The sequence below is a fragment of the Rhinolophus sinicus genome, chromosome 3, assembly GCF_057876585.1.
Source record: "Rhinolophus sinicus isolate RSI-liver-muscle chromosome 3, RSI-T2T, whole genome shotgun sequence".
NCBI classification, from domain to species: domain Eukaryota; kingdom Metazoa; phylum Chordata; class Mammalia; order Chiroptera; family Rhinolophidae; genus Rhinolophus; species Rhinolophus sinicus.
Window position 1 is genome coordinate 33,547,394 of NC_142503.1, and position 27,927 is coordinate 33,575,320.

Consider the following 27,927-nt stretch of genomic DNA (forward strand, 5'->3'; position numbering starts at 1 on the left):
AAATATGGTAAATGGAGTATGAACTACTATGTAAGAGTATATGATATAGAATCAGATAGAGTTGGATTTGAATACTGACTCTGCAGTTTATGTTTTATTACATTACATTAGCTTTCTGATCTACTCATAATAAATTTTGTATCTATAAGTGTGTATGTGTATGTGTGTAAATAATACTTACACCACAGGGTTGGTGTAGGTATTAAGTGAACACCCTGCACAGTACCTGGCAGATACTCAATAGCAAACTAAGAAATCAAGGTGATATAAAAGGCAATGTGATGAAAATTTATTGATGCATATCATGACAGATATTAAAATTAAAATCTTTGTGATAAACTCTGTGAAATAGTGACAAAGAACACATATAAATTATCTTTGAAAAGGTGACCCTTACCACAGAATTAAACCACAATGAAAAAAAGAATCTTGTAAAAATCATCTTCCTGAGGCCAAAACGTTACATTTTTAGTTGACATCTTTATTAAAGGACAGTAAATTCTAATAGATCCTGGAGGTATATAATTGCAACACATAAAAGATGAAACTGAACGAATAAAATCCATAGTGTTCATTGGGTGCAATGAAGTCTCGAGAGGTCTTTTGTAAATTCTCCAGACTATGAACAAAACATCCGTGGAGGCAGACAATACTGTTATTCCTAAAAAGGTTCCTGTTCTCATGAAGAGGCCAACCACTGGACCATTCCAGTGCCATCTAATATGCATCTTAGCAAGACTGACTCTTCCATTCGATCGCTGCTGAAGGAGTGGTGAATCCTTATTAGTGTCCCTTATAATAACATACTCTATGCCATTAGGGAGGTTTCAAGTAACCCCAGAGATAGCTAGTTACGCTTCATCATCATAAATACAAACTCAACAGGGAGAAACTAAGAGTACTAATAAACTTTTCTTATGCCTGTTAAGTTGTTGTCATTCATTTACTTGAGCTCTTCAAACTCTGACCTTCTTTTGGATGCAATGCAAAGAAGAAAGTGATATTTTCGCAATGTTTAAAGATGTCTGCTACTAGAAGAAAAAAATGTGGTAGAAATATCTTGAAAATTACACAAAAAATGTGGCTGCAATAAAGCAACTTAAAAAGTATCTTATCGGACTGAATAGAAATTCCCCGTTAGACAGTTCATTAAACTTTTCAAAGGTCAGCTAACTGGAGAGAGAGTGGAGTAGTGACTGTGGAGTCCACGGAAGTATTATTCTCCAGAAAATGAATGAAGAAACTTGAGGAAATGTAAAGAAATCACAGAAAGGCAACCCACCGTCCATTGTAATACATCAATAAGGCATGATGTATTAAAAAAGTCTGAAGGAATTTAGTGTCCTATGTCAGACATTAAGGGGGCGGGGGGAACCTCACCATTCCAAGGAAAATGTTCAAGCATTTATAGTAAACATTCCTGTGAGGTTCTCATTACTTTATTAACATGCATAAAGTCTTGGGTCTGTAAAACACAAGTGAAAAAACAGCCAACCCTGATAAGAGGTAACTAACTTCAGATTCTTTCCCAATGTTCTGTTTTAAATTGTAAACCTCAATCTAGGTGAGCTGTCTTTGGTTACTTGGTAAAGAGGTGGGTTTTTACCTTAGGGCAAGGGCGGAGGGGAGCCGTGGAGGGGTCTATCAAGACCTCAGATTTTAAATAACATTTCAGAGGATATTTTACATTTGTGAACATTTTGGCAAATTCTGGAATCTGAGAAACAATTGCTTTCAAAAGATGTAATAAAGCATCATGGGAAAAACACATGCTAACAGTGTCTTTGTTGTATTATGCTAATCTGATTACACTGAATTTAAATACATTCTAAACAAATTATTTCTTTCAAACAACAGAATTCACAGTATTGAAAGGGATTACCCTCATAAGATTCTTTTGAATTTAATTTTATTTCTGTATTATTTCTAATGACCTCTTAAGGTTATATAAAATTTTTAAAAATAGCACAGTGAGTTATTCCTAAAGGCCAAATGGTTAAGTTTTTCTCTTGATGCTGAACCCAATTTGCTTCTGAGCATCAATGTATCACAATTAACTCAAAATCCTCAGAATGTGCTTTTGCTTAGAATATACCGCAGGTGCCAAAAAAATGTATACAGGTGGACACTTTGGTCAATGTTGCTCAAGCAGTAGTTCGCCGTAATCAGAAGTGTCTGGACGCTGATGGCAACCACTGTGAGCACCTCTTGTAATTACAGAAGTCAAACGTGACTTGTATTCATCTTTTGTTATCGGTATATGTTGAGTATTACAATTTTAATACAGTTTTCCTTTCTTAAAATGTGTATACGTTTTTTTTTTTTTTTGGCATCCTTTGTATATTGTGCTTACTGTACAGGCTGGTTTAAGAAACAGCAACATTTAGAAGGCATGAGGAGCCAGGAAACAAGAGTGGCTGCACTCACTATATGTAATTCACTAGCCAACATAATAGAAGTAAAGAAACAACATGAATACAACACACAAAACCTTCAAATGACCAAATGACACATACTTGAAGCTCAGTGGACTCTCCCATAGGAATGAATTTTATTTTAAACTTCTATTTAGATGTATAAGAAGGCATACTAGAACTCCGTCAATTGGTTTTAAAAGCATTGGCCCACTGTAAATATTCAACCCTCCCCCATCCCTTTATCACAAGATGAGATAAAACAGAAGTGTCCTGCACAATTACTGATCTCCCTAACACTAACAGTTAGAGTGATTATTCTCACTAAAGTAGGACTGCCTGCATATTTTCTAAACAAAACTAGTAGAACGAGAATGATTTCCAACAACCAAAAATGCTATAACGAATGTAAAATATTAAATCATAAAAAACGATAACATATATACTAATTTACTCTCAGAGTGAACCCTGATAGTATGAAAATCAGCTTAACAATTTTAAATTTGTATTATGATTAAATGCTATTATACAGTATCTCTTAACTACAGAACAAGCGGGGGAGGGGCAATGATTTTCTAAACGAATTGCTATCAACACTTTATTTAATTCAAAAGAACGCAATAGTTTATGGATTTCATTAAAATGTCAGATTTATTACTCCCCCCCCCTTTTTTTTAAGGAGGGCACAGCTCATAGTGGCCTATGTGGGAATCGAACCGGCAACCTTGGTGTTACTAGCACCACACTCCAACCAACTGAGCTAACCAGCCACCCCATATTTATTACTTTTTAAAAAAGTAAATTATACTAAAAGATGAATGGCAAGTAATATTTCAAAAATTCATAACTTCAAATTATAGTTTATATAAATATATAAAATGATCAGGATAAAGTCAGATGGTAGACTATTCATGTATGAATTAATGCCTATATTAGAGCATTATTCTTAGTTACTGAAAATAAGTTGGCTTATTTGTCATCTCATCATTTCGCTATGATTTCACTGGATAATTATGCATTGAAGTTCATTACTGAAAGCATCCATTGTTGAACAGAACCAAAACCATCCAAACCCATAACCACAGAATAAAGAACTGAAAGAAAATTGAATATAACCATGAACCTTAAAAGAGAATCAAGCACCAAGACAATAGGTCCCAATATTAAGTACTAACACAAAATTCCATTGCCTGAACATTATTTTCACAAATGTATGCAATATCAACATTTTCTAAATCTCATTTTAAATAACCCCTCCTTTTATTTTTAAATGTGGAAAAATTTTTTAATTTTGATAAGACAAAAAAGAAATTTTAAAATCTCCCGTTTTAGATGTCCTTTCTATGTGTGTGAGAGAGAGAGGTATTCTGCAGGCAATTGGTCAAAAGGTCTAGACAATGATGTAAACTGTTAGAACACTGAAAATTCAAAAACAAAATGAGTTTTAAAATGTACAGTAATTTAATTCTTTAAGAAACAACCTTCTGTGAACACTTTCTTTGAATAAGGCCCAGTATTAGGTACATTGGAATCACAAAAGTACTTCCAGGAAGGTGTTATCATTTTCAATAAATTATAGGACATAGGAATTCTACGGTTGAGACAAGTTTAGGTACTCTCTAGAGCAATATTCCTAAAGATTAAAATTTTAAAATATTTCACCAAAGTGAGGTGGAGAGTTAAGAGGGGTGAAGGAAGTAAAGGTCATTGTTGCTAAGCACATTAACTCATTCAATGCTGATGGTTATAAATGGCACAGCATTCGAGTTGCTTAGTCAAGCTTTTTGTTTTTATGCAGAATTCTTCAAAGATGCCTTTGGACGGGAAAATTTCAGCTTATCAATGATTTTTTAAGTAGGAATTTATGTATGGCTGATGATTCATTTAAGTATGGCTATGAAATCATTTTCGCTTGAATCCTGTCCTCACGATCCTCAAGAAAAAAACAGAGGCTTGAAGTTTCGTAATTTTTTCCCTTAACCATGGAAACATGTTAAAGCCAAGGATTTAAATATTAATTTCAAATAAATATTCATGTTCAAAACAGTTCAAATTCATAAAATATAAATATCAAACAGGGAGTAAAAAAAATCCTGAGAAGTTTACTCATCAGAGCAAATTCAACTGAATGCTGAAGAAGCACCATGTCCTCTAAGGTCACATGGGGTGATGAAGATGGCACAATTCTCTTTTCACTCATTGGAAGAAGATGGCGACCTGAAATCTTCTAAAATTTCAACTTTATAAGTTGCCTTAGTCTGCTCAGGCTATCATGACAAAATACCACAGATGGGGTTGCTTAAACCAAAAATCTATTTCTTATAGTTCTGGAGGACAGAAAGTCTAAAATCAGGATGACAGAATAGTCAGTTTCTGATGAAGGCTTTCTTCCCTGGTTGTGGGGTGGTGAGAGAGGGAGGAGACCTCTTTCTTTTCTTAAAAGGCTACCAATCCTACCAGATGAAGACCCCACCCTTATGAACTCATTTAACCTTAATTATTTCCTAAAAGCCCCACCTCCAAATACAGTTACATTGGGGGTTATGGCTTCAACACATGAATTTTGAGGGGACATAACTCAGGTCATAGTATGCATATGTCAAAAAAAATATAGATAGTATGGTATTCATGAAAGTGTACCTATTATAGGGTTTTCCTGTGTTTAGTTATTGGTTCTTGTGTGCTTCTCACTTTATCGTTTAAAATTTTTTAAATAAAAGCAGTTAAAAGTATTTAGTCTATTCGAAATAATTGCTTCTATGGGCAGTCCACTAATTAGCCAGGGAGTAATTAGTAGGATGGGATTGTATCACAAACATTAAATTTGAGAAAGAAACAACTGAAATAGTCCCTGACAACCATTCCAACTGATGAGTTTATGTTCTGGAGGAGACATGAATCCACTCAGCGGGTCTCAATTCTCCAGTGCTTCTCATGGTGTAAGCATTGCCACTACAGTATGTGATCCTAATATTTAAAGCTGAGCATTTCTTATTCAACCTACCCCTTGAATGCAAATCAACAACTCTATCTTGTGCATAAAGGAAGAGAGTGGGAAATGCTCCCATATTGGACACAAAATACCTGTATGAAAATCCTAAAAGATTTTCAAAGGGAATTTTGACTCTCTCTGATTTTTTTCCTTGCAGGCTGACTTTAGAATGCAACTACCATGAGATGGTGAGCTATATTCACTATATTGCAAAGCTATATCCCTTCAAAAACTACATACACATACACATGCATAGCTATAGACAGACAGTCGTATTTGGCAGGAAAAAAATCATCATAAAAATTTTTGTATCATCATTTTAAAAAAGCATCTCTTCTGCCCATACTGTATGCTATTGATACACGAAAGAAACACCATCTACTCAGCTACTTTCAGCTAAGAAAGGAGGAGGCCCTCGCAGCAACCCATTAGCCCTCTTCTTCTCTGTGTTTCTCCTGTTTGTTTCTGTAAACACATGGCTCTTGTTCCTTTAATGCTCTGAGAAGGAAGCTGAGGCTTCAGCTGCTGCCTAGTTTTTCTTCCTTCTCAAGCCAAATAGTTAGAAGCAAAAAAACAAAAAACAAAACTAAATCCAAATATCATCTTACTATGATATGCAAATCTAATAAAACCTTTTCATTAAATAGGATCTTATAGAACTAGGAATTTCTGAAGAATCGGGCATGTTAAAATACCTAGATGCAAAATAATTTTGCCATTTTATTTTTGACTCCAGATGACTGGCTATCTTTCTTGAAAATATGGGGAAAGCAAGGAGACTGGCGAAGGCCTATATACCTTCATATTTGACAGTGCAAATCTCTCAGGGGAACATAAGGAAGACTGTGTGAGTGTGGTCTGACAATTAAGTTCATGAACTTATCCTAGGAAAAGTGCTACTACATACCTCATTGCTGAATATCACTGCAGTCACCTTCAAAGTACTCCCCTTGGGAAGCTATGCACCGACACCAGCGCCTAGTCCACCCTTCAAAGCAATTTTGGAACTCTTTTTCTGGAATGGCCATCAGAGCTGTTGTCGTATTAACTTTGATGTCCTGAATGTCATCAAAATGTCTTTCTTTCAATATTTTCTTTATCTTTAGGTAAAGAAAGAAGTCATTGGGGTGAATATGGAGGGTGTTCCAATACAGTTATGTGTTTACTGGCTAAAAACTCCCTCACACACAGTGCCCTGTGAGCTGCGCAATGTCGTGGTGCAAGAGACATGAATTGTTGGCGAAGAGTTCAGGTCGCTTTGGTTTAACTTTCTCACACAGCCTTTTGAGCACTTCCAAATAGTAAACTTAGTTAACTGTTCGTCCAGTTGGTACAAATTCATAATGAATAATCCTTCTGATATAAAAAAAGGTTAGCAACATCGTTGCAACAAGTTCGCAAACTGCATTGTCAGACCTCGTATGTCGAAAAGTTAGGACTTCACACAGTGCATTTCTTTTTCTCAGTAGTTATGTTTGACAGTGGGACTTAATTGATCAAGGAAAAAATAACCGTGTTGCCTTTCTACTGTCAAGAAAAGAAATCAAATAAGGGTATTTCATGAGCCATGCCTTATAATTGAAACAGAAGAAAAAAAGCAAAGGGAAAAGCTCATGCATTCTGTTGGGGGGTGGGGTTTGTCAGCAAATACACAGTGCACTGTGGCCACTTAAACAATTGAGACTCAAGGAACCAGGGAGAACGCCTAATGCAACTGGAATGGATTCACTGCTACACTTTGATTTTTAAACATTTTTCTTGAATATCCTGTGTTATGGGGATTGAGTACTCATTTGACTAACTTATTGCAGGGGTGGTTGGGCAAGAATTAAATGGATACTTTAGATGGATGCTGACAATGAAATTAATTTAGATATATTTAAACATGATACATACTGCAGCTCCAGGTCAGAAGTTTCTGCATGAGAAAATATCTCCAATTACAGCTAAATTAAAATACCATGTATCCTTATTTAGAAGCTTTTAGAAATGCATTCATTAGATTAACAGGTATGTAGCACATAATGGATCTCTAAGTTGCCAAACTTTCAGTTCAAAAATTTCCTAAAGTAAATAATTGATTATAATTATAATATGACTATAATCATATAGAACTATGAGTTCTGCATAATGTCTAACAATTTTTGAGTACTATTTAATAAGGGAGTTGTTTTTTTTGTTTTGTTTTTTCTGCTAGAAGGGCAACAACACCGGTCAGTTGTTCATTATTCAACAAAGATTTACTGAACATGTGGTATGGTTTAATGGAGTAGGTGGGGGTTGTGGGAATTAATCATACAGATAAGATGACAGAGTGATCAATATGGGGGCAGTAATCCCCACACTGCCAGTGTTTATCCCATAGCCAGGGTACTATGGGAACCAAGGAGCTGAGTCCCCCAGTCTTTGGGAGGAGTCACATCTCCTCCCAAAGAGGGAATCAGGAAGTCTTCCAAGAGGAACACTGGCAGTTGGTCAGGCGAGGCGTGAGGGGCAGTGCAGGAAGGCTCTTAGCCTTAGTGAGCGGACCCGGCCCTCTCAGCCTGTGTGACCAAACCCATACGAGGTCCACGAGGCCATTCAGGACACCATAGTGCTTCAGAATGGGAGCAGATTCTCAGTCCACAGATGGCTGCTGAGAGAGTGGCTGGGTGGGGTAAGACTATTCTTGGGCTCATCTAATCTTAGAGATCTGGAGACTCCCAGAGGGGTGGGGGAGCAGGATCATTTTGGGGCCACCACAGTGGTGTTGACTTTGTTCAGAAAAGATTCAGAGACTGCAAGTTACAGTGGTCTATTTAAATTTCTTCTTCTTCTTCTTTTTGAGAAGAAAAGTGCCACAGAAAAGATCATCACTGTGTCCACCCTTCTATGGCAACACCACCCTCAGCCCCAACTCCCTGCGTGCACACAGTTGTGGGGTAGCACTGAGTTGCCATTTCCCCTCCAGAGCTAGTGCTGTCTGTGGCATTACTGCACTGTGAGCTGAGGGGGTAGGGCTGAGTGTTCTCTGGAGGACAAAGTGCTAATGCTCAGTAATTTTGCAAACATATGAAGACAACATTGCCTACCTGCCAAGGGTGTGGCACCATGTACTGGCAAAGATGACTGCAACTGATTTCACTTTTCTAAGCAAATTTTTAGAGTGTAATGGGAGTTGAAAAACATTATCTTGGAAGCTGCTAAAGGGACGAACATGATTTGAAAATAATTGGGTGGGAGAGGTCATATTTATGAATCCTTAGTGAGGCTGTTTTATGGTTCAGATATTATTGCTTTGGCTAATGTCTGAGTGTATGTATACAAAGATTTTAATAAAAACATGAAATTTGAGATACTACTTCACTGAAATTATAGAACAAATATATCCTGGGTATTACGTTTTGGGCAAAGCTGAATTCATTCACTTTGGGTGAACTGATATGACACTCCTACCTTTTCTATTCATTACAGAATCTGGGAAAACCAAAAAAGAATGGATTGTTTTACCCTGGTGATCTTCAGAGTGCTTAGTAAACTATAAGGCTCAAACACATCACAGAATAATCTTTGGTTTTAATAATATTTAACCAGTGTCATAATTCTAGTCATATCTATTATTCTTTTATTTTACTCCTGTTGGTCTAATTTCCTCCTTCTTTGCCATAGTAGTTTGGTGCAATGGTATTCAAAGTGTGATCTCAGGACAAGACCAGGCCGTAGACGTGATAGATACAGAAACTGAGAAAAAGCACTGAAAAACTTCTGACGGAATTTGACATGGCTATGACTTCCAAATATGTGATCAGTGAGCATACAGATCAAAAGTAATGGGGGTTGGGGGTGAGAATCGGTCCTTCATCACAGTTTGATTAGTATTTGTTTAAAACATTTGGCAATTGCATGTACAATATTTTAAAATTCGCTTCACCTATTCACATGAAAATTGCTGCAGAATTTATTAGACCAACACATTCTAAAACTTCTACTCTTAGATACAGAATAAAGGTGTCTTCAACCTTTGGGACATTCCAGTTTCCTGTATTTTCTTTGGCAGTTTTTTACCAGGAGAATGATCAATGCTAGTAGCAGTGACCATGGCTTTGAAGAAAAGAGAAGAGGCTGATGGGTCTCAGGGTAGGCAGGCTACAAATAACTGTACTTACCACCGAGTTGCCTGAGGCTCTGGGTATCACACACAATCCTTATCACCTAGACACTTCAGACTAACCTGGGTGAGGTCTAATGAATACTTGGACACATTATCACTTTGGAAGTTATAGGCTTAAAAAAAAAATCCCCTCTATGACTCTTCAGTTCTAAAATTGTCAATGCAAATAGCCTCACCCTACTCATGGGATATTTAGGGAGGTGTTTCATGACCTAAGAGAGGACTTAAAGACATAGAGGCAGTGAAAGGGTTATTAAACAAATGTAATTCATGCATATGTATTTTGTGGTAGCTTAAGGCACTTTCAACACATGTAAATTTTATCAGGCTTTCAGTTGAAGAGATTTCTTGAACTGGTGATTGTTTACCTTGACTGGAATGCATTTTATGACCTCTCCAGACAGGATGGGGAAGCAAAGAATATTTCTCCCACCCCCCTCTACTTATCCTTAGTTAATCCTAACACTCTATGAAATATGTATGCGAATTAGCCATAAAAATATACACTAGTTCACTAAACTAGGAGCAAAAAGAAATCAAAATGGGTCAGGTGAACATAAGGCAGGCCTAATGGTAAGTACAATAAATTGGACCTCCATTTTTCTGGGTTTTGGGTTTGCTTTTCACAACAAGCAATCAAGTTCCTATAGGCAGATGGCTTAGTGATTTGAAAAGAGAACAGACCATGAAGATAATAAGGGAGGGATGAAAAATCTATATACGCAAAGTCAAATAATTTTTTATACTTTAATGATGCTTTTCAAACGTTGTTTAAGGTTGGATTAATAGATTATTTTCATCTTAAAGTCGGTAGGCAGAAGAATGGAGTTTGAACTTAGTCATATAACTTTAGAGGGTACTTGCTGACAACCTAACACTACATCCCATAGTTTCTAAACTAAACCATGATATTATGCTACTTTAGCAATCTGTAGTCCCAGATCTCCTTAGTAGCAAAAACCAAAAGCATGCTATGGTTGGATTCTTGGAATTCTCCACTTTTAGGAAGTAGCTAGCACCTCTGGTTTGGACAGCTACAAGGAATGGCAGAGACACCAGGCCACAACTGCATTTACCACAAATATTCCAGTCTGCTAAAATACAAACGTGACTTGTTCCCCATTGGCATTCAACACATTTACAACGCCAGCAATGGAGGACGCCAGAAATACTGTTACCGTATCTACAGCCAACAGAAATGAAATTAAATGGCTCCAAATATTAATAGGCATAATCATGACACTGTTTTGGACGTTAGCTGATTGATTGTACAGCCACAGGAATACGATGCATCCCAGGCACTACACCACAATTCTCATGTTAATATGGCAAGATACACTGCCAGCTATTATGGCTGCTTCCAGAAATCATACGGAAAGATGATAAAGAATGCGTGTCGATAACAGAGCAAATAAAATACAAAAAAGACAAAAAGAAGAAAACAACTCCTTCTATAACTGAGGAGCTGTCCGGACAAGGATATGAATAAATTAAGGCAAAATAGTGTGAAGGAAGCAGCATTGACTGAAGAGGTCTTACAGGACTGTCAAAACCGGGATAGGTATATGTGACTAAAATGGCAAAAAAACGTGGCATAAAGAACTGTAAAAGAAAAACCTGCAGGACTAAGTTAAATAAAGCAAAACAAATATATGTGTACACATAGATCTTTAAAACAAAATAACAAAAATTATCTAATTTGGCTGTTGAAAACTTTCTTCTAGTCACTGCCCCATTACCTAGCATGAAAATGACTTTCTCAGCCTATTTAAAGGTAGAGTAACCCTCTTGAAGCCACTGCGGCAAAAATCATTCCCAATGAGGAAAAGAATGAGAATTTTAATTACTTCAGGTTCAAGGACAACAGTGCACAGCACAATCTCACTGAATTTTAAGCTCCCTAGTAGACAGGAAGCTTCCTGAGGGCAAGTCTGAGTAGTTATTTATATAGGAACCTAGCAGAGTCCATTCCATGGTGTGAGTGCCTTACAAATATTGGTTGAATTAAGTTGTTCTTCATCAGTCCTCTTTTCCAATCAAACAGTTTATTATGAAAACAGATGTCCAAATATTTATGCAGCTTATTTTGTAGCAGGATGGGACTAAAGACCTAAAAATTGGTCAGCAGCAAACTGTTTGCTAGGAACAGAGTTAAGAGTCTAAGGGTGGTTTTGTCAGATAAAATGCAATAAACCTTACTAAGCAGCAACATTCATGGGGGGGGGGGGGGTTACTTGAAATCAGTGTTAAAATCTCAAAATTCAGGCAATTTGGTAAACCAATGCAATGCTATTCAAAGTGTCATAAAAAACAGACATTCTTCTAGTTTTAGCTCCAGGACCCCCTCCAGGAAGCTGGCTCAGCCCGCTGGAGCACACAGCGGTTCTTGTTAACTGAACTCAAAACCCCATTAATATAGCAAATAATTACAATCTACCCTTGTAGCATCTATTAACTTTTCTTTAATCATGTTTTGTCTCTTCAATTAGACTGTAAGTTAATTAAGGATAGAGAACTTCTGACATTTCTTCTGTAGCCATCACATCTAATACTATGCAAGGATGATTAAATATTAGGTAATAAATTTAGGTAATTTACCACATTAATAGGTTACCATTAAGAGGGGAAAATCACATAATCTTCCCAGTAATTATAAAGAAGCATTTGAAAAATCTCTATATCCATTCCTAATAAAATCCACCTCACAATAGAAAAGGACATCTTTTACAAGAATGCCCTTCATCCTTCACTGGATTAAAGAGATTTACCTAAATAAATAAATAAATAGCCTGCAGTAAACATTATATTTAAAGGAAAAATGTTTCAAAGTACTCCCTTTACAGCCAGAAGGAGAGAAGAGCTATTCAAAATTGTTCTGGAGATCTGAGTCAATGCTGGAAGATAAGAAAAAGCAAAAGAAACAGACATGGAAAGGAAGAAACAAGAATTGCTGATGAAATTAATACATACAGAAAAATCATAGAATATACAGACAAATCTTAAGTATTAATAGTCCACCAAGTTTTCTGGCTAAAAATAAGCAATGTACAAATACAAGTTTCTTATATTTAACAGCACCAATCAGTTAGAAAACGTCAAGTTATGCACAAAAATGTACAAAATGTAAAAAGCCAGATAATTCCATATACTGACAAGGATGTGACAAAAAGGAATTTTTATTTGCTCTGGAAAATGTCTTGGCAGTATCTAATAAGGTTAAATATGCATGTACTTTATAACTCTTTGCATTCTTAGGTATCTACTACTGTAAAATGGTTGTACATATACAAAAGATAGGTTCAGAAATGTTCCCAGCAGTGGTTTTTGTAATATCCAAGACAATGGAAACAATGGCAAATGTTCATCAATAGTAAAATGGATAGTGATATACTCATACGATGGAATATTATATAGCAATGAAGAAATAGGAATCACAGCCTCCCAGATGAACATGTATAAATCTCAAAAAGATTATGATGAACAAATATAGAAAAATTTCAGAAGAATACATTTGGTATGATTCCCAATCTATGCAAAGTTCAAAACATAGGTGCAACTATATATTACTGGGAAATATATACATAGGTGACAGAAGCATAAAAAGCAAATAGGCTACCCAATTCAAGACAGTGGTTGCTTCTGGGTTGGGAGGTAAGGGAGTCATGCAAATGAGGGGCACAGAGATGAATAAGACACCGATGGTGGTCTATTCTTTGATGTAGGAGTAGGGACACCGGCATTTGTAGTAATATTCTTTAAGTACATATATATGCTCTATACATTTTTCATAATTTCACAATAAGGAAGGGAAGGAAACAAAGAGGGAAGGAAGGAGGGGAGAAGGAGAGACGGAGGGAGGGAGAGAAAGTGGGAAGAAGGGGGAAAAAAACAGGGTAATTTTAAAATCCTGAACTGATGAGAAAAAAAGTAAGTCTGGCACTGTACCGTCTTTTGCATGAAGGTATAATGCTACAAGACATACCTGTAACACAACTGCAAAAGGCTATAATGAGACGGTGCACTGAGATGCCTTTTACTAAAATTGATGAGTCATTTGTCATAATGCAAATGGTTTATGGCTGAAAGGCAGAACTGAAAACACTAGTATTTTCTTATTTGAAAAACAACAGCTTCACTAGATTAAATTTCCTCTAAAATTTTTAAGTACTAGGTTGGATATCTAAGGAATCCACTTTTACATTTCTTCAACTATTTACAATAAACAAGGACATGTATCAGACCACAGAAAAAAATGTTTCTTCCACACTTTGGAAATCTGAAAGGTACTTCTTTTATGTATGATCATCTATCATAAATAAATTTACATCCAAATTGTGCTATTGAGAGGTGAAAACGCCAATTAAAGTGTCAGCACTCCCAACACCAGCCAAACAACCTTTTGGCAAAAGCTAATATAAATGTTTTCATAACCTATGTTTTCTAAGGTCATTATTCAAATTCCATAATTATACATATCTCTGTTTTAGAGACTTTATTTCTTAAGTTTTGAAGGGCTGGAGACTGTTTCTCGAACACCAGGTTAGCAGAGAAATTTTTTGCTTGGAAATCTACACTGCTGGAGAGCTCTACTCATCGACATTTTCAGTTAGGGAAGGTGGAACAAGGGGACGATGAGGAAAGCTGAGACCCAGAGACTGTCTGCAGAGCATCTGTTCTAGCAACCCAGTTGTGGGCCTTCTCCTGGACCAGTAAAACTCCATCTGGCACGGGAAGCTAACTGTTCCCCAGGTGCTGTGTCCACCTGTCAACTGACAGTTGGGCATGTGCCACTGAGAAGGGCAGACATATTTTGGCACCGGCCTTTGGAGCATTTCTTTAACTTAATGGCTGAGCAAGACTTGAGATGAAGAGATGAGGGGGAAAAAAATGCAATGGGCCCTGATGGACCCAGGCATCAGCTAGGGAATCTAGGTCATGCCTAGAACAGGCGTCTGATGGGGTATGCCATGGAGAGTGGGGAGCGGCAGGGAATGGTGCCAGCCTCTGCCTTTCTGGGCTTGCCAGCCCTTGGCAGGGATTCTGGAAAACGAGACATCCTAAGTCAGACACATTTCCGTACATTCCTCCCCCTCCCCTGCCTCCAGCAACTTACATGTGGCTAACGGACAGACTGAAACTTTCTTTTTTAATAACATGAGGATATGGAGTCAATACATGTTTATCCCAGAACTTCCGGGGCTAAAATATACAAATAAAAGTAGTCTCCTTGTGAAGCTCTATACTATATATTTACTCCAAGTGATGCCTAAAACCTATTTGGAATTCTTTTGGCATTTGGCTTTAGAAACCTTGACTACGCTTGTCAATACCTTCAGGAATGAAGATATTTGGTTCTAACGAGTAAATTCTAATTGCCTGGATTATGAAAGCAGGTGCTCAATAAATACATATTGAATAAAAGAATGAACTGATGAAGCAAACACACATAGTCCTTAGACAAATTCATAATTAAATAGATGACAAAGCATGAAATATAGAAACATTTTATTTAAAAAAATACCAAAAACATACAAAGATTTTCCTGTATGGCTCATATGCCAGAGGCCAGAAGACGATTTCAATAGAGGAAAGAAGCATTTCTGAAATAACATAAATCCTCTCATGGTAATCTTGACCGCAGAGAGTATCAACCTTGTTGTCACTGCATTATTCCTTAAAGGGTTTATATTTATGTGCTCTGTGTATTCTGTCCTCTAGTCCCATGCTCACCGAGGCACCAGGCCTCAGCAGGCTTTCCTCTCCCTTACTGGGCTGGGTTCCAGAAATATCTTCGACCAGGTTTCAAATATAACCCCAAGTCAGAGATCATTAGGCTGATCTTTATTCTGTCAAATCATATAATGACATGAATTATCACATCGAGATAGGTGTGAAATAGGAAAATAAGATCCAAATGATACTATTTCAACTTTTATCACTTTTTCCTGCAACACAATATGTCATAAATTTAAAAAACTCTCTGTGCTTAGAAGGAGATAGCATTCATACACTTTCGGGGTATTTTTTTTTTTTAAACTCTTATTGCATCATAATCATATTCCACACACAAACACACATTTTATAGGCACACTGAAATGCAGACATATAAAAGAAGTATTCATAAAGGATGAGTGATGGACAAACACAAAGCCATGCTTTGATGGTAAAGATGCAGCCCTAGATTTAATGTTGAAAAGAAGGTGCAGTTGAATTCTTGGTAATCACTGAGAATAGTGTCTCTTGTTGAATGGCGAATATATAGCATAGAGCTTCACAAGGAGACTACTTTTATGTGTATATTTTAGCCCTGGAAGAATGTAGAAGTCTTATCTAGAGAGTCTGCACTGTTCTAAGGTACATTCTCCATTTTATCACTCAAACAGGAAGGAAGTTCTAGCATTGAGCAAAATGCCTAGGCCAGAGTGTTCTCTGGATGCAGAATGGGCTCACTCTGAAACCAAACCAGCACCCTAAACCTGGCCTAACGGGAACTGAAAAAACTTGGGCAGCATTTGACGCCAGAGTAAGGACGTTGCAGGGTCGGGGATGGTCTTCTCACTCTGACACGCATTCAGCAACTCTATATTTGTTCACTATCTTTCCATAAATAAAGAGCTAGTAGACTTTAGTAGACTTCTGATTCTCATAATCCAAAGGCAGAAGGGGGTTGTAAAGGTCTCCAGTACAACTGTGCTTCCTACACATATTCTACCCATTAAAAGACTGATTGGGTTACCAAACCTCTTTTGAAATAAAAGGGTGACTTCTGTAAAATGTGCAAAAATGACTTTAACTTACTCTTTTCTCTCTTAAGTATCAATATTACACAATGTTTAAGTGACTTCTCTACTGGAGGGAAGTTTCGAATATATCCTGATGAGTATCAAGATTCTGCTATAAAGACAGATTATCTCAAATATCAATTTATATGGATATATACAAACATTCATTTTTTAAAATCTGCATCCTTAAGTGCAGATGTGTTTTCAGTGTGGTCTCAGAGTGAAGGTTTCTATACAGGGTTTAGTCTGTGAAACAATTAGAGAAACAGATGAAAGGCATTTCAGATGAATACCCCAGAGAAACAATGGTTCTCAAGACTTGATGCATATATGCCATACAGGGCTAGTCAATACATTTTTGACATTTACCACCTGCCTTAGCAAATGTCATACCAGTTAATCTTGATGTTTACCAAATTTCTGACGTCTCCCATGACTCGTCTTTACAAGGTTTTTATTTAGATTTCCTTAAAAATTGCCACATTTCTCCAATACATTAAAAGCGTTTCTATTTCTTCAAGTGTGAAGAAAAAAAGAACAATTCTACTAAATAAATTATGTTATAAATACCTGAATTGTGTTTTAATATGACAATATTAAAGATTTTGAATTCACTACGATGTACAAGTTGCCAGTTAGAAATACAGTCATGGGGATGTAAAATACAGCATAGGGAATATAGTCAATAATATTGTAATAACTATGTATGGTGTCAGGTGGGTACTAGACGTATCAGGGTGATTACTTCATAAATTATATAAATGTCTAATCACTATGTTGTATACCCAAAACTAATATAATATTGTATTTCAACTGTAATTGAAAAATAAAAAGAATTTAAAATTAAAAAAAAAAAGATAGAAATTCCCAACTGAGATACACTATAACCCAAAATAAATCATGATATAGAGACTACACAAAGGTAAAATAACAACAGAAAAAAAAGTACTGGGGTATATAATTCAAATAGGTATTTTAAATAACCATCACCATTTTCTCTTAAATATCCTAATGCAAGTTTTAAAGCATTTTTAGAAATGCTGTATTAATAATTTTTTTTAACTTTTATTTATTTTAAGTGTCTTTCTAGGACCCATCAGCTCCAAGTCATGTAGTTGTTTAAATCTAGTTGTGGAGGGTGCAGCTCACAGTGGCCCATGTGGGGATCGAACCGGCAACCTTGTTGTTAAGAGAACCACAGTCTAACCAACTGAGCTAACTGGCCACCCAACATTAATAACTTTTTACCACCCTCTGAATCATTCGTTTTATCCATCTCTAAAAGGGAATTACCATCACCTCATTATGAAGCAAACGGTTTTGAAAACTGCCCATGTGGAATACCATGTGTTTTCAATAATGAAAATATAGATCCTTTCCCCCTGTGAATATTTGTTGACTTATTAAGCAGTCTTCTTAACAAGAATATCAACTATTTCTGGAATAGAAATATGGTACAACTATACTATTCAAAGAAGAAAACAGTGGTATAAAAACCAAGATTCAGGATTTTTCTGAGAGATGACAAATAGTTTCTAATGTGTTCTCTATCCTTCAGTGGGCCTGCAGCATTTTATAGGATAGGAAGAATTTAGGAATCCATTGCCACTTTGAAGTCAGATGAGTTTATCTAAAATCCCAGTCTGTCTTTCTTCCATCACATGTGGTAGAGGTATTTAATAAGAAGTACCCAAAAAGGAACTATGGTTTAATCCAAAGTCATCTTTTTAACTCTCTGATGGTTATTTATTTCCCATGTAAGTACAGAAAGGTTTACATTTAGACAATTTATTGTTCATTTTAGAATGGTTAACAATTCCCAAAATATGACATGTTGTGTTATATCCCACTCCTTTTCTTAACTTGTTCTCTCTGCCCCAAAGACCTTTTTCTATCTTCCCGTCTTTTTCTTGTGTCTCATTTATAAAAGTGATGAATATAAACACGTGAATGAATGGAGCCTGAAAGCTGCTAGAGGTGGGGTTACAGCCAGAAAAGCTTAGGGAGGAGGTTGGGTGTTTACAGAAATTGCTTTCGGTGTCATTAGTTCTCTAATGCAGTCTTGTGTTATTTCTAAAAACAAAGATGGACTGGACAGTAAGTTAAGCCCAAATCAGCAGGCTTTCTCTCCTAAGTACTGGAATACAATAGTCACTCTGTTTCACAAATATATAGAAACACACTTGGCTTAGTTTCTTCAATATATTACTCGCATTTCAATTGCGCTCATTTGTAAAAAGGGCCCATCTGCAAATAGGCAGCTCGGGTCTGTCTAAGTAGCAAGAAACACCCAAGAAAAAAACTTGATTCAAGACTTCAAAGTAATAAAAAGAAAATTAAGTTATATTTTTAAAAATAAAATAAAATGTTTTTTTGTTTAAAAAAAAATTCAATGACAAGTGATTGTTGTGGTGGAATGTAAAGAGCAAATGAGTTGAAGTCAAAGACGTGGGTTCAGGTCACAAATTGAATCTTTGGTAGTTTATTACTTTATTTCTGGGGCTTTCGTTAATAAAATGGATGAGGAAATAATGCCATACTCTCTAGGACAGCCAAGAGAATTATCTGATATAATGTATGTGAAACATACATTGTGCTATGCATGTGTTAGTTCACATTAATTTTAGTCTCTCCTCAGTGTTTCCATAGGAGTCTTTACATATTTCCATTGGCTCTCATCATAATATACTGTAACTATATGTTATATCTAAAACTTGAGGGAAGGGACCATATCTTATTCATCTTTGCAACCCCTTGCACAGTATTTGGCACATAGTAAGCCTGCAAAAAAGATTGGTTGAGAGAATGAACACAGATTTTTGTTAAATAAACAATGTCATTTTTAAAACACTAAAATATGCTTAAAATTCTGAACCAAGGTATCATTCATCTTTGGGAAACTTCCTTTTGCCAATTTGCAGATAGGCAGGCATATCTACAAATACTGGTCATTAAGTAAGGCTGAAATTTGGTCTATCTAATGTACTTTTATTCTACTGAACAAAATTCTTATCACAGCCAAGGCATCTGAACTGGGATTGCAGTAGGCCAATCCATCCTCTGGGCAGTCTTATGGCACAAAGAATACACTTAGGCCTCATACATTTTCTAACCCTAAAGCAGGAAGCAATCATGGAGCGTGAGGTAATGTCTGCCACAATCCAGCAAGAGTATTGCCCTTTGTTGGGCTTCCATTTCTATCTCAAATAAAGGTTTTAGAGTCGACCAATCGATAGAAAAATAGAAAGATAGATAGATAGATAGATAGATAGATAGACAGATAGACAGACAGACAGGTTGGCACTACCAAGTGTTCCTTAATCCCATAGGTAGATGGCTTTGATTGGCTAGTCTTAACAGACAGGGTAATCAAACAAAAGCAGTGTCATGATCAATAACTAACTTTTTTCTAGTATATAAACTCCAACGTTCTTTTGAATGTGCAGGAAAAAAGACGAAAAATTATAAATAACTTGCATGTTCCCATTTAAGCTGGTCAACATATTCTAGGAACTTGGGTATTTTTTAGTAAGTCATCTATTCTCTTTCACCTAAAAGGCATAAACAATAGTAAGATTTAAAATGTACCAGAGTAAGCTTGAGGTAGAGGAAAGAAAGATGTTGAAACCTAATTTGGTTTTCTTAATTAACGCTGATTATACACTAAGGGGAGGATATACACATGAGCACACTTCCACAGACACACACACCACAGTACACATGCAGAGACAAACTACAGAGCTTCCTCCAGTTACCAGGATAGGACTTCACAAATGCACTCTTACAGCATTTCTAAACGGACGGCATGGGCACCTCATTAAGGGTCAGACTGACAACAGGGCATAAAAAAGTGCAATGACTTGCTCAGTTTTTAAGCTTGTCTTTCACATCCAAGCTCATTGTACGATGGACTACCCATGACAGGATGTTTAAAACTTGCAGCACCGAGAAAGAATCTAGGGTCACATAATTATTTCATAAATATATATAAGACTGAAGGAAAGTTCTATGCTGCCCTGTCTGCTGCTATTTAAAGGTGAGTTACAACCAACTTTGGAATTAATCGCTCTTGGAGATCTGAAAGCTTTCTAACACTAGGATTTTCCCACTTTGCAATTTAACGACAACCCTGCTGTTGGCCTTTCCTGACCTGTTGTGAAGTAAATCAGGCAAACTAATGTGGGCTAACAAGTCTTTTTCACACTGTTCGATTCCCTTGCCTCTCTTTTACTCATAGACATCGTTGCCTTTCTCCCACTCTGTCTAGCCATCTTCCTCAAAGCACACAAAATGGCCACTGTAACCGTGCATTACTGCTCATTAGATCACAGGTTAGTCAAGTGGAACTCCCCGGGGTTCCCAAAGGAGAGCTATACTTCAAAAATCTGTCCATGTCAAATGAAGAAAAAAAACCCTGAGCAGAGGGTCACCCAGATCAATGATCAAAAGAAACTGAGAATGAAGGGGTAAAAAAAGCACACCCTCTTTTTTGTTAAAAACACACACAGGTCTGATTTATTATAAGAAATACAGAGATAAGATGGGTTTTCTCCTCTTACGCCCTGTGTTCATTTTTTTTTTTTTTTTTCATTAAGTGATTTGTTTCAGTCAGGTCCTTTTGGTTGTTAAGTTTTGGGCTTTTGGAAAATCTACAACTAAGCCTTAAAATTTTCCCCCAAAGAAAACACACTCCAGGAAATCCAGTTTTTAGGAGGACTCTTAAATATTTTCAAAAACACTTGAAAAGCAATAAAAGTAATGCAAAGTAATCCACTTTTAAGGCTTGAGACGATTCTATTTAAATAGTAAAGTAAGAATCGGTGTGATGAACACTCTAAAATAATCCGAGTAACCTCTTGGGCTTTCAAAGAGAGGAAACAACAAGCCTGTCAATCACATCATGAGAACACACCAAGTGACATACTATAAAAAGCAGATTTCTGGGCTTCTGTGGGGCCTCACAGAAGCCTAGAAATCTGCAGGTAGGTACACAGCTTGTTTAAGCATCTCCCTCATTTTTACACTTGGCAAAGTATACCATTCTACACTTGCTTTTGTACTTTTTTCTCTTTTTAAAGATAAAGCTACTAATGTAACAGTTTTCAAAATTGACATATTAAAAAATTAAAGCAGAATGACATATCTACAACATTGTAAAGAACAAGCTTTAGTATCAAATTTTACACATGAAAATCACCCAAAGATTTGATTTTCCTGGTTTCCTTACAACAAATAGGAAAGTACATTCTATCAGCTAATGATTTCTGATGAGAACTCTGTACATATAGATAAAAATAAAATTAATTAATTTCATACAATTTAATAAAAATTGTAAGGGTTGTGTACAGTCATCATTGATTTTTGCTTTTAATTTCTTTTGTATTTGCAATGTATCCTTTAAGCATCCTCAAAAATATATAAATATATTGTGCGTCAACTGGATTGGTCTTTTGTTTCATTTTTTGTGTGTACTTAACAAGCACTGACGTGACAATATACCAGACACAGTTATAAGTGCCATTTATCCTCGTCTCATTCCTGCTCAGAGGATGGGGAGCGGTGAGGAGCCACAGTTAATATTGGCTGAGCACTCTGTGCTCAATCTTCACTTAATCCTCACTATTTGCTTTGAGGTAAATTCTAGGATTATCCCCATTTTACAGATAAGGAAACAGATTTCAGTTTTTGCCCAATATTACTCAGCTGGTCAACACTAAGAAGGATTTAAATCTAGATTCTGACCTCAAAGTCTTATTGTTTGTCATTTCCAAACCCCAAGTGCCAAATTAAATACCCATCAAGTGGAATGTGTGTCTATCCCATGACCCAGCAATTCCACTTTTACATGGATATACTTGAGAAATGCTTGCATAGATACGCAAGGAAACGTGTACACAGATAGTCATCAACTTTGTTTATAATCTCAAAAATCTAGAAACAATCAGAAACTTTATCAATGAGAGGATAAATAAGTAAAATGACACAGTCCTTTGTTGGCACATAATATATCAGTGACAATGAATAAGCTAGATTTATAGATGGCATATAACCTCGAAAAATTTAATGATAAAAGCACAACAAAGTATATGACCACTTACGTCAATTTTTATCACACATAACATTACTATATATTATTTAGAGATACATGCATATGTATCAAAAGTATAAAAATGTACCTTGGGAAAGTTACACACCAACTTCAAGATACACTCACTTTTGAAGAAGTGAGGAAAAGGGGCTTTAAATGCATCTTTAAAAGAAAGACCTGAAACAAATATGGTAAAAACATTAACAGTTGCTAAATCTGGGTAATGGGTAGATGTGTTTCTCTGTCACGTTATTTTCTGTACTTATTTGAATGTTTGAAGTTTCTCATAATGAAAGTATGATGCCTTAGATGCATATCCACCTACAATCAAATAAATCCTCATGAAATCAGAATTGGAGTTCCACTAAGTCCCCTTCCCTCATTTGATTCAATAAACTGTTTAAAACTCATGGTAACAACCTAAAGATTAAATCATTAAAACTCGTTTTCTTAAAATGGTTATAATATCTTACTGCAAGTATCTTAGAAGTACCATCTTTAAAATAATTACATTTATTTACAGTACATATTTCATTATGTTGTAAAGGAAAATTAATTAAATTGGTGTTTCTAACCTTTTAATATTCAAAGTTTTATAATAACATAGCCTGGCTGAAGGCTGAGAGTGAGTTGTAAATTAGAGAGAAAGAGGGTACATGAGGAGAAAAGGAAATATTTTTCACTATATACTTTTTGTACTTAAAAATGTACCATGTGACTTTATTAATCACTCAGATTATTAATTAAAGACTAAACGATTTTTAAAGATTATGTAATACTCCACAGAGATCCAAATTTCTATAAGATGTTAGTCATATATCTTAATTGACACAGATCAAGTAATCTCAACTACAGTTTATCACAAACCTGTACACATTTGTGAATAAACTGCATTGGAGAAGAGTTGTTATTCTAAAAATAATTTCAGTGAAAGTAAACCTAGGAATTACAGCCATATCTCTAGCTTTAACACCTTAGAAATATGACATTTTTAATAACATACATTTTTCAGTTCAGCTTTATTATGGCTAAAGAACCATAGGGCAAAATTTTGACTAAGTAGAATCCAAATAAGAACAATTGCTAAAGAAATTACAATTTTTGTATTCTATTTTTAAGAGATAAAAGTATAAAAGCGTACATTTGTATTTAGTCTTTTTACCAAAAAGCAATGGCTAGTGCCTCATATGGTATTAGTACAGATTAAACAAAATATTCTATACTTTCCGTATCTACACTGTTAGGACTAATGTTCTAAATAATTAAAGAAAGAGGCACCACATATTCAGAATCATTAAACAGGCTATATTTCCCTAGAGCAGAAAACTATGCTGATAGAGTTTAAAAGACTTAATATGAAATGTAAAAAAAGAAGAGTTTCTGGTAAAGTGCAAAAGAGATAGCTGTATTAATAAAAATGTGCTATTAACTACGTATAACAGCCTCAAACAATATGGTGATCTGTTTTACCTCAAAGTCTGTTTTCCCTTTTTAACCTAAAAATGAGCTTAACTCATTTATTAATATAAAAGTCACTAAAAGCCATCATTGATTAAGGAAAAACAGGAAGATGTCTAAACTTGAGCTTTAATTAAAGAAAAAGATCAAAGTCAATATAAAAATATGCGAAAAAATTTTTTAAATTGCTGAAAACATGCATTTTTATACTCATGAATCTCTACCCACACATTTAAATAATTCAAATATTTAGACTTAATTTTGCAGTAAGTTTGACAAGTACCATTTTGAATGAAATTATTCTAGAACTAAATAAATGTACATCTTTATATATAATAAGAAAATTATTCTTAAGAATTTATGTTTTTATGTTTTGGAAAATTAGGGCATTTGGGCACAATGATTTGATTTTGCATAATAATAATAATAACAACAACAACAGTAATGAAGATACTACTTAGTGCATATAAATTATACTGCCTTTATCTCCAGACCTTTTTTGCCTTATATTTTAGGATCCTTCTAACGATTATTCAATCTTCTCTTCAATGCAGCATCTTTCTTTTCTAAGCACTGTTAACAACTGTCATTCTTCAACCGGCTGTTCTCTAAGGCTTCCCCTGCCAAAACTCTTATTTTCATTTCATTATTTCTTTGTTCTTGTTGTCTAAACTATACACAAGTTACCCAGATTTTCCACTCTGGCCCATTTCAATAAAGACTTGTTTTGGCTTGACAAACTCTTAGTCATAACCACAGTTTAAAAGTAAATAATTTATTACAAATTCTACGTGTTAAACTTATATTGTTCTATGCAACCTCCAAATTATTTCACAGTTCATACGTAGAACCTCCTTCCCATAAGGCTTAGTTGGTCTCACATATTATCACTTTTGAAAACAATTCCAGTTATTTTATGGAGGTACTTACTGTCTGAAAGAGCATTTTAGTCCAAAAGCTACCTAAACAAGCATTGTTTCAAACCCCATAATCTTATTTCAGGTGTGAAATGAACTAAACTGTATGTGCACTGTGCTTCACACAACTGAATTCAGACATTTGAATATGTTAAATTATAAGCCTAAATCAAATAAAGTGAAACCCCACTTCTCCTTTACAACTGAGCAGTAGGAAACTTTTTTCGCATCAAAGATTTATATGTGTACAAATTTAGATTTCAGAATTTCTGATAAAGAAGGTAATTCCTACTTCACTGTTGGGTATTGCGATAGCAAAGATCCCAGTAAGCCCAGTTAGCAAACTGTATGGCACCTGCAAGATGAGATGCTATTTTTGTTCAAAAGACTCTGGTGGAACACCTTCCTCTCTCTATTGAAAGACTGTCATCATACCTTCATTCAAAACCACTATATACCCCTTTTCTCAAGATATAAATCTCAAAGTGGTTATCTGAATATTTAAACAATAGTAGTTGTTTGTGGCTGAATACGGGATTCAACCTAAAGAGATATTACCAAAGAAAGAAAAAAAAAGTGAGATTCTAGATACCATTAAACAAAAGAGAGACGAGGTTCCATAGACAAATTACTCAGGTATGGATTAGTTCATTTCTACCAGAGCCCATGTCCACTGGAAGAGTGCCATTTCTAAGAGGCGTTCAGTCTATTGTATGTACCACTGCACATGTCTAGTTCATAGTTTCCATCAAAGGCACATGCAATTCATTGGTAAAGAAAAAAAAAATAAAGTGGCAAGGAGAAAACGCCTGCTTCTAAGTAGCAGAGTATTCTATTCATTTCAAAAGATGAAAGCAGATATCTTTTCTTACATGTTTTTGTTCTTGTAGGAAGGTCAACAAAATGTGATTTTTCTATTAGTGCTAATACAGCAGAGCTTTTCAAAGTCACTGCCAGAAATGGACTGGTTTTCTTACCTGCTTTTTCCATGCTTTAAGTTAAGGATGTCTACCTCATTATAAACCTTGCTGGTTCCCTAGACTTTCTGTAGTCTGGCTTTGCTGTGATTACTGGTCAAAACCTTTAATTACAGTATATAGTTTGTGCAGCTGCCTGGAAATTGGTCTCAGGGTCAGTGGCTCTTCCCGTTCCCCTCTTTCCATTCTTTTGAAGCAATATTGCTGAACTGAAGGCATTGTTCCAGCTTTCTGGTGTGCTCTGTCTGTTGCACACTATGAATAGCTTTGCAATCACTCTAGCAATTGGTTCTTCAACTGCCTTTAGGTTGTCAATTGTAATTCATTGGCTCCAGGCACCTTTTCTCTTTTCATTCTCTTGAAGTCTTTTCTTATTTAATTTGCAATAATATTAGGGAATGTCTTCTTCAGACATGTCACTAATGTCCTGATTGTGAGGCTGGGTGTACATTTGACTTTCGTACATTTGCCTGTTAAAACGTTTCAGTATTTCCTTTCTCTCTGACTTGTGGTAATGATCTTTGCAGTGTCTTGTTAGAAATATGGCTTAATCTTAAAGTCTTCTTTCTAAGGAATAATCTAAAGAATCCTCCTTAAAATACTCTCATGGGAGATAGTTTATGTAATTAGTTATAGTGATTTTTGTAACTTCAAAGATATAATTTTTTATTTTTTGTAATAAGAACTAAGCTTTCATATATCCTTCCCGTAATTATGTTCTATTCTCTTTTTTAGTATGTAAAAATTATAATTTTGAGCTCCATACAACTCAGAAATAGTTAACTAAGAAATAAAGGATTTTGGCTATTTAGATATCAATGCCTATATTTTTAGAGCCTTTTCAGAAGACCTCCACTTACTCCTCAGACATCTTTGTAGAAATTACATAAGAAAACATTCAAACTACTCAAAATGAGTTCTGATGCTTCTGCATTACAGGAAGTTTATTTTTCTTTAGGGAAGAGAATAAACAAACATATCCCTTGATCTACTAAGAAAAAACAAAAACGCTTCAGTGCATTATGTCTCAAATCCTTATTTCTGGATAAAATCCAGCAGATTAACCCCTCTCATTAGTTTCAGCCATCCCAGAGTAACCAAAGGTATTTTTAAGCAGACACTATGTAATAATAATAATGATAATAATTATCATAATGATAATAACTAACGCTTATTGTGCTTTTTATCTTCAAAGCACCTTGCTGACATTAACTATGTGTCCATCTTCAAATTAATTTAACTCAACAAATGTTTTATTAACTTTGTAAGCTATGGAATGTGCAGTGCACCAAGTGAGTTTTCTTTTGCAAAATGAATGAATGAATGGGACAAGGAAATGGTTCTGTAAGCTTTGCTTCAGAATCATTTGTTGCTTTTGTTAAATGAGGGTTAATGAAATACGAATTTTTACAAAACACAGAATTGAAATACAGATATAAAGGGTGAAGCTCACCATTACAAACACTCAAACATATATTGCTTCAAAAAGACCCCAAAAGAAGCAAAATAATAGTTTCATTTAAATATACGTAGAAAAAGTGTTAAATGTAAGAGTTTTAAAAATTCTTCTAAGTTTCACTAATGTAATAAAAACTTATTAATTCAAAGCTAAATTTGTTTTTATTAGATTGAATTCACTGCTTTAAAACCACTTCATTTATGTTTCCATAGAGCTTTATCCTATACCAGTCTACCCGCATGAGAAATATAAACAGCAAAAGATAGTGTGTTATGCCAGCAATTGAAATAAGCTCTATATAGTTAAAATTTAGGCAATTTGTAAAAACATCAAAAACTATTACTTGGTCAAGATGTCCTGTCACTTTCTCTGAGGGACTTTGGGAAGATAGTAACCTGCTGTAAGCAAGATCCTCAAGTGGACAAACACAAAGAGTAAATAAAAATATAGGAAAATAATCATTTTTAAGTATGGTAATTAACAGATTAAAGCTTTTAAAAAACATTAACACAGAGTAGTGAGAGTTCATGGAAGATGTGGTTTATGAGCAATATTCTAAGCCCAGGTGTGAAATAGAGGAAAAAGAAAATATTTCTATTCAAGGATGGAAACAGATGAGTCAGATTGGGTAAAGAGAGACTAAGACAATTTAGACAGAGCTGATGGTGTTAAGCCATCAGGGAACATGTA

The 27,927-nt window shown here is 35.4% G+C and overlaps 1 protein-coding gene across 5 annotated transcripts in view; it reads right to left on the bottom strand.

Moving 5' to 3' along the window:
* The window catches only part of ARL15 (ARF like GTPase 15), a 381,154-nt gene that overhangs the window by 152,030 nt on the left and 201,197 nt on the right, over nucleotides 1-27,927 (bottom strand). Inside the window, exon 6 of one of the 5 annotated variants that reach the window (XM_074328946.2) lies at nucleotides 22,515-22,603. The exons of the other annotated variants lie outside the window; for them this stretch is intronic. Coding sequence (XP_074185047.1) covers nucleotides 22,538-22,603 — 66 coding nt within the window. The 3' untranslated portion in view covers nucleotides 22,515-22,537. The remainder of the gene's footprint in view (nucleotides 1-22,514; nucleotides 22,604-27,927) is intronic. 5 annotated transcript variants of the gene reach the window in all.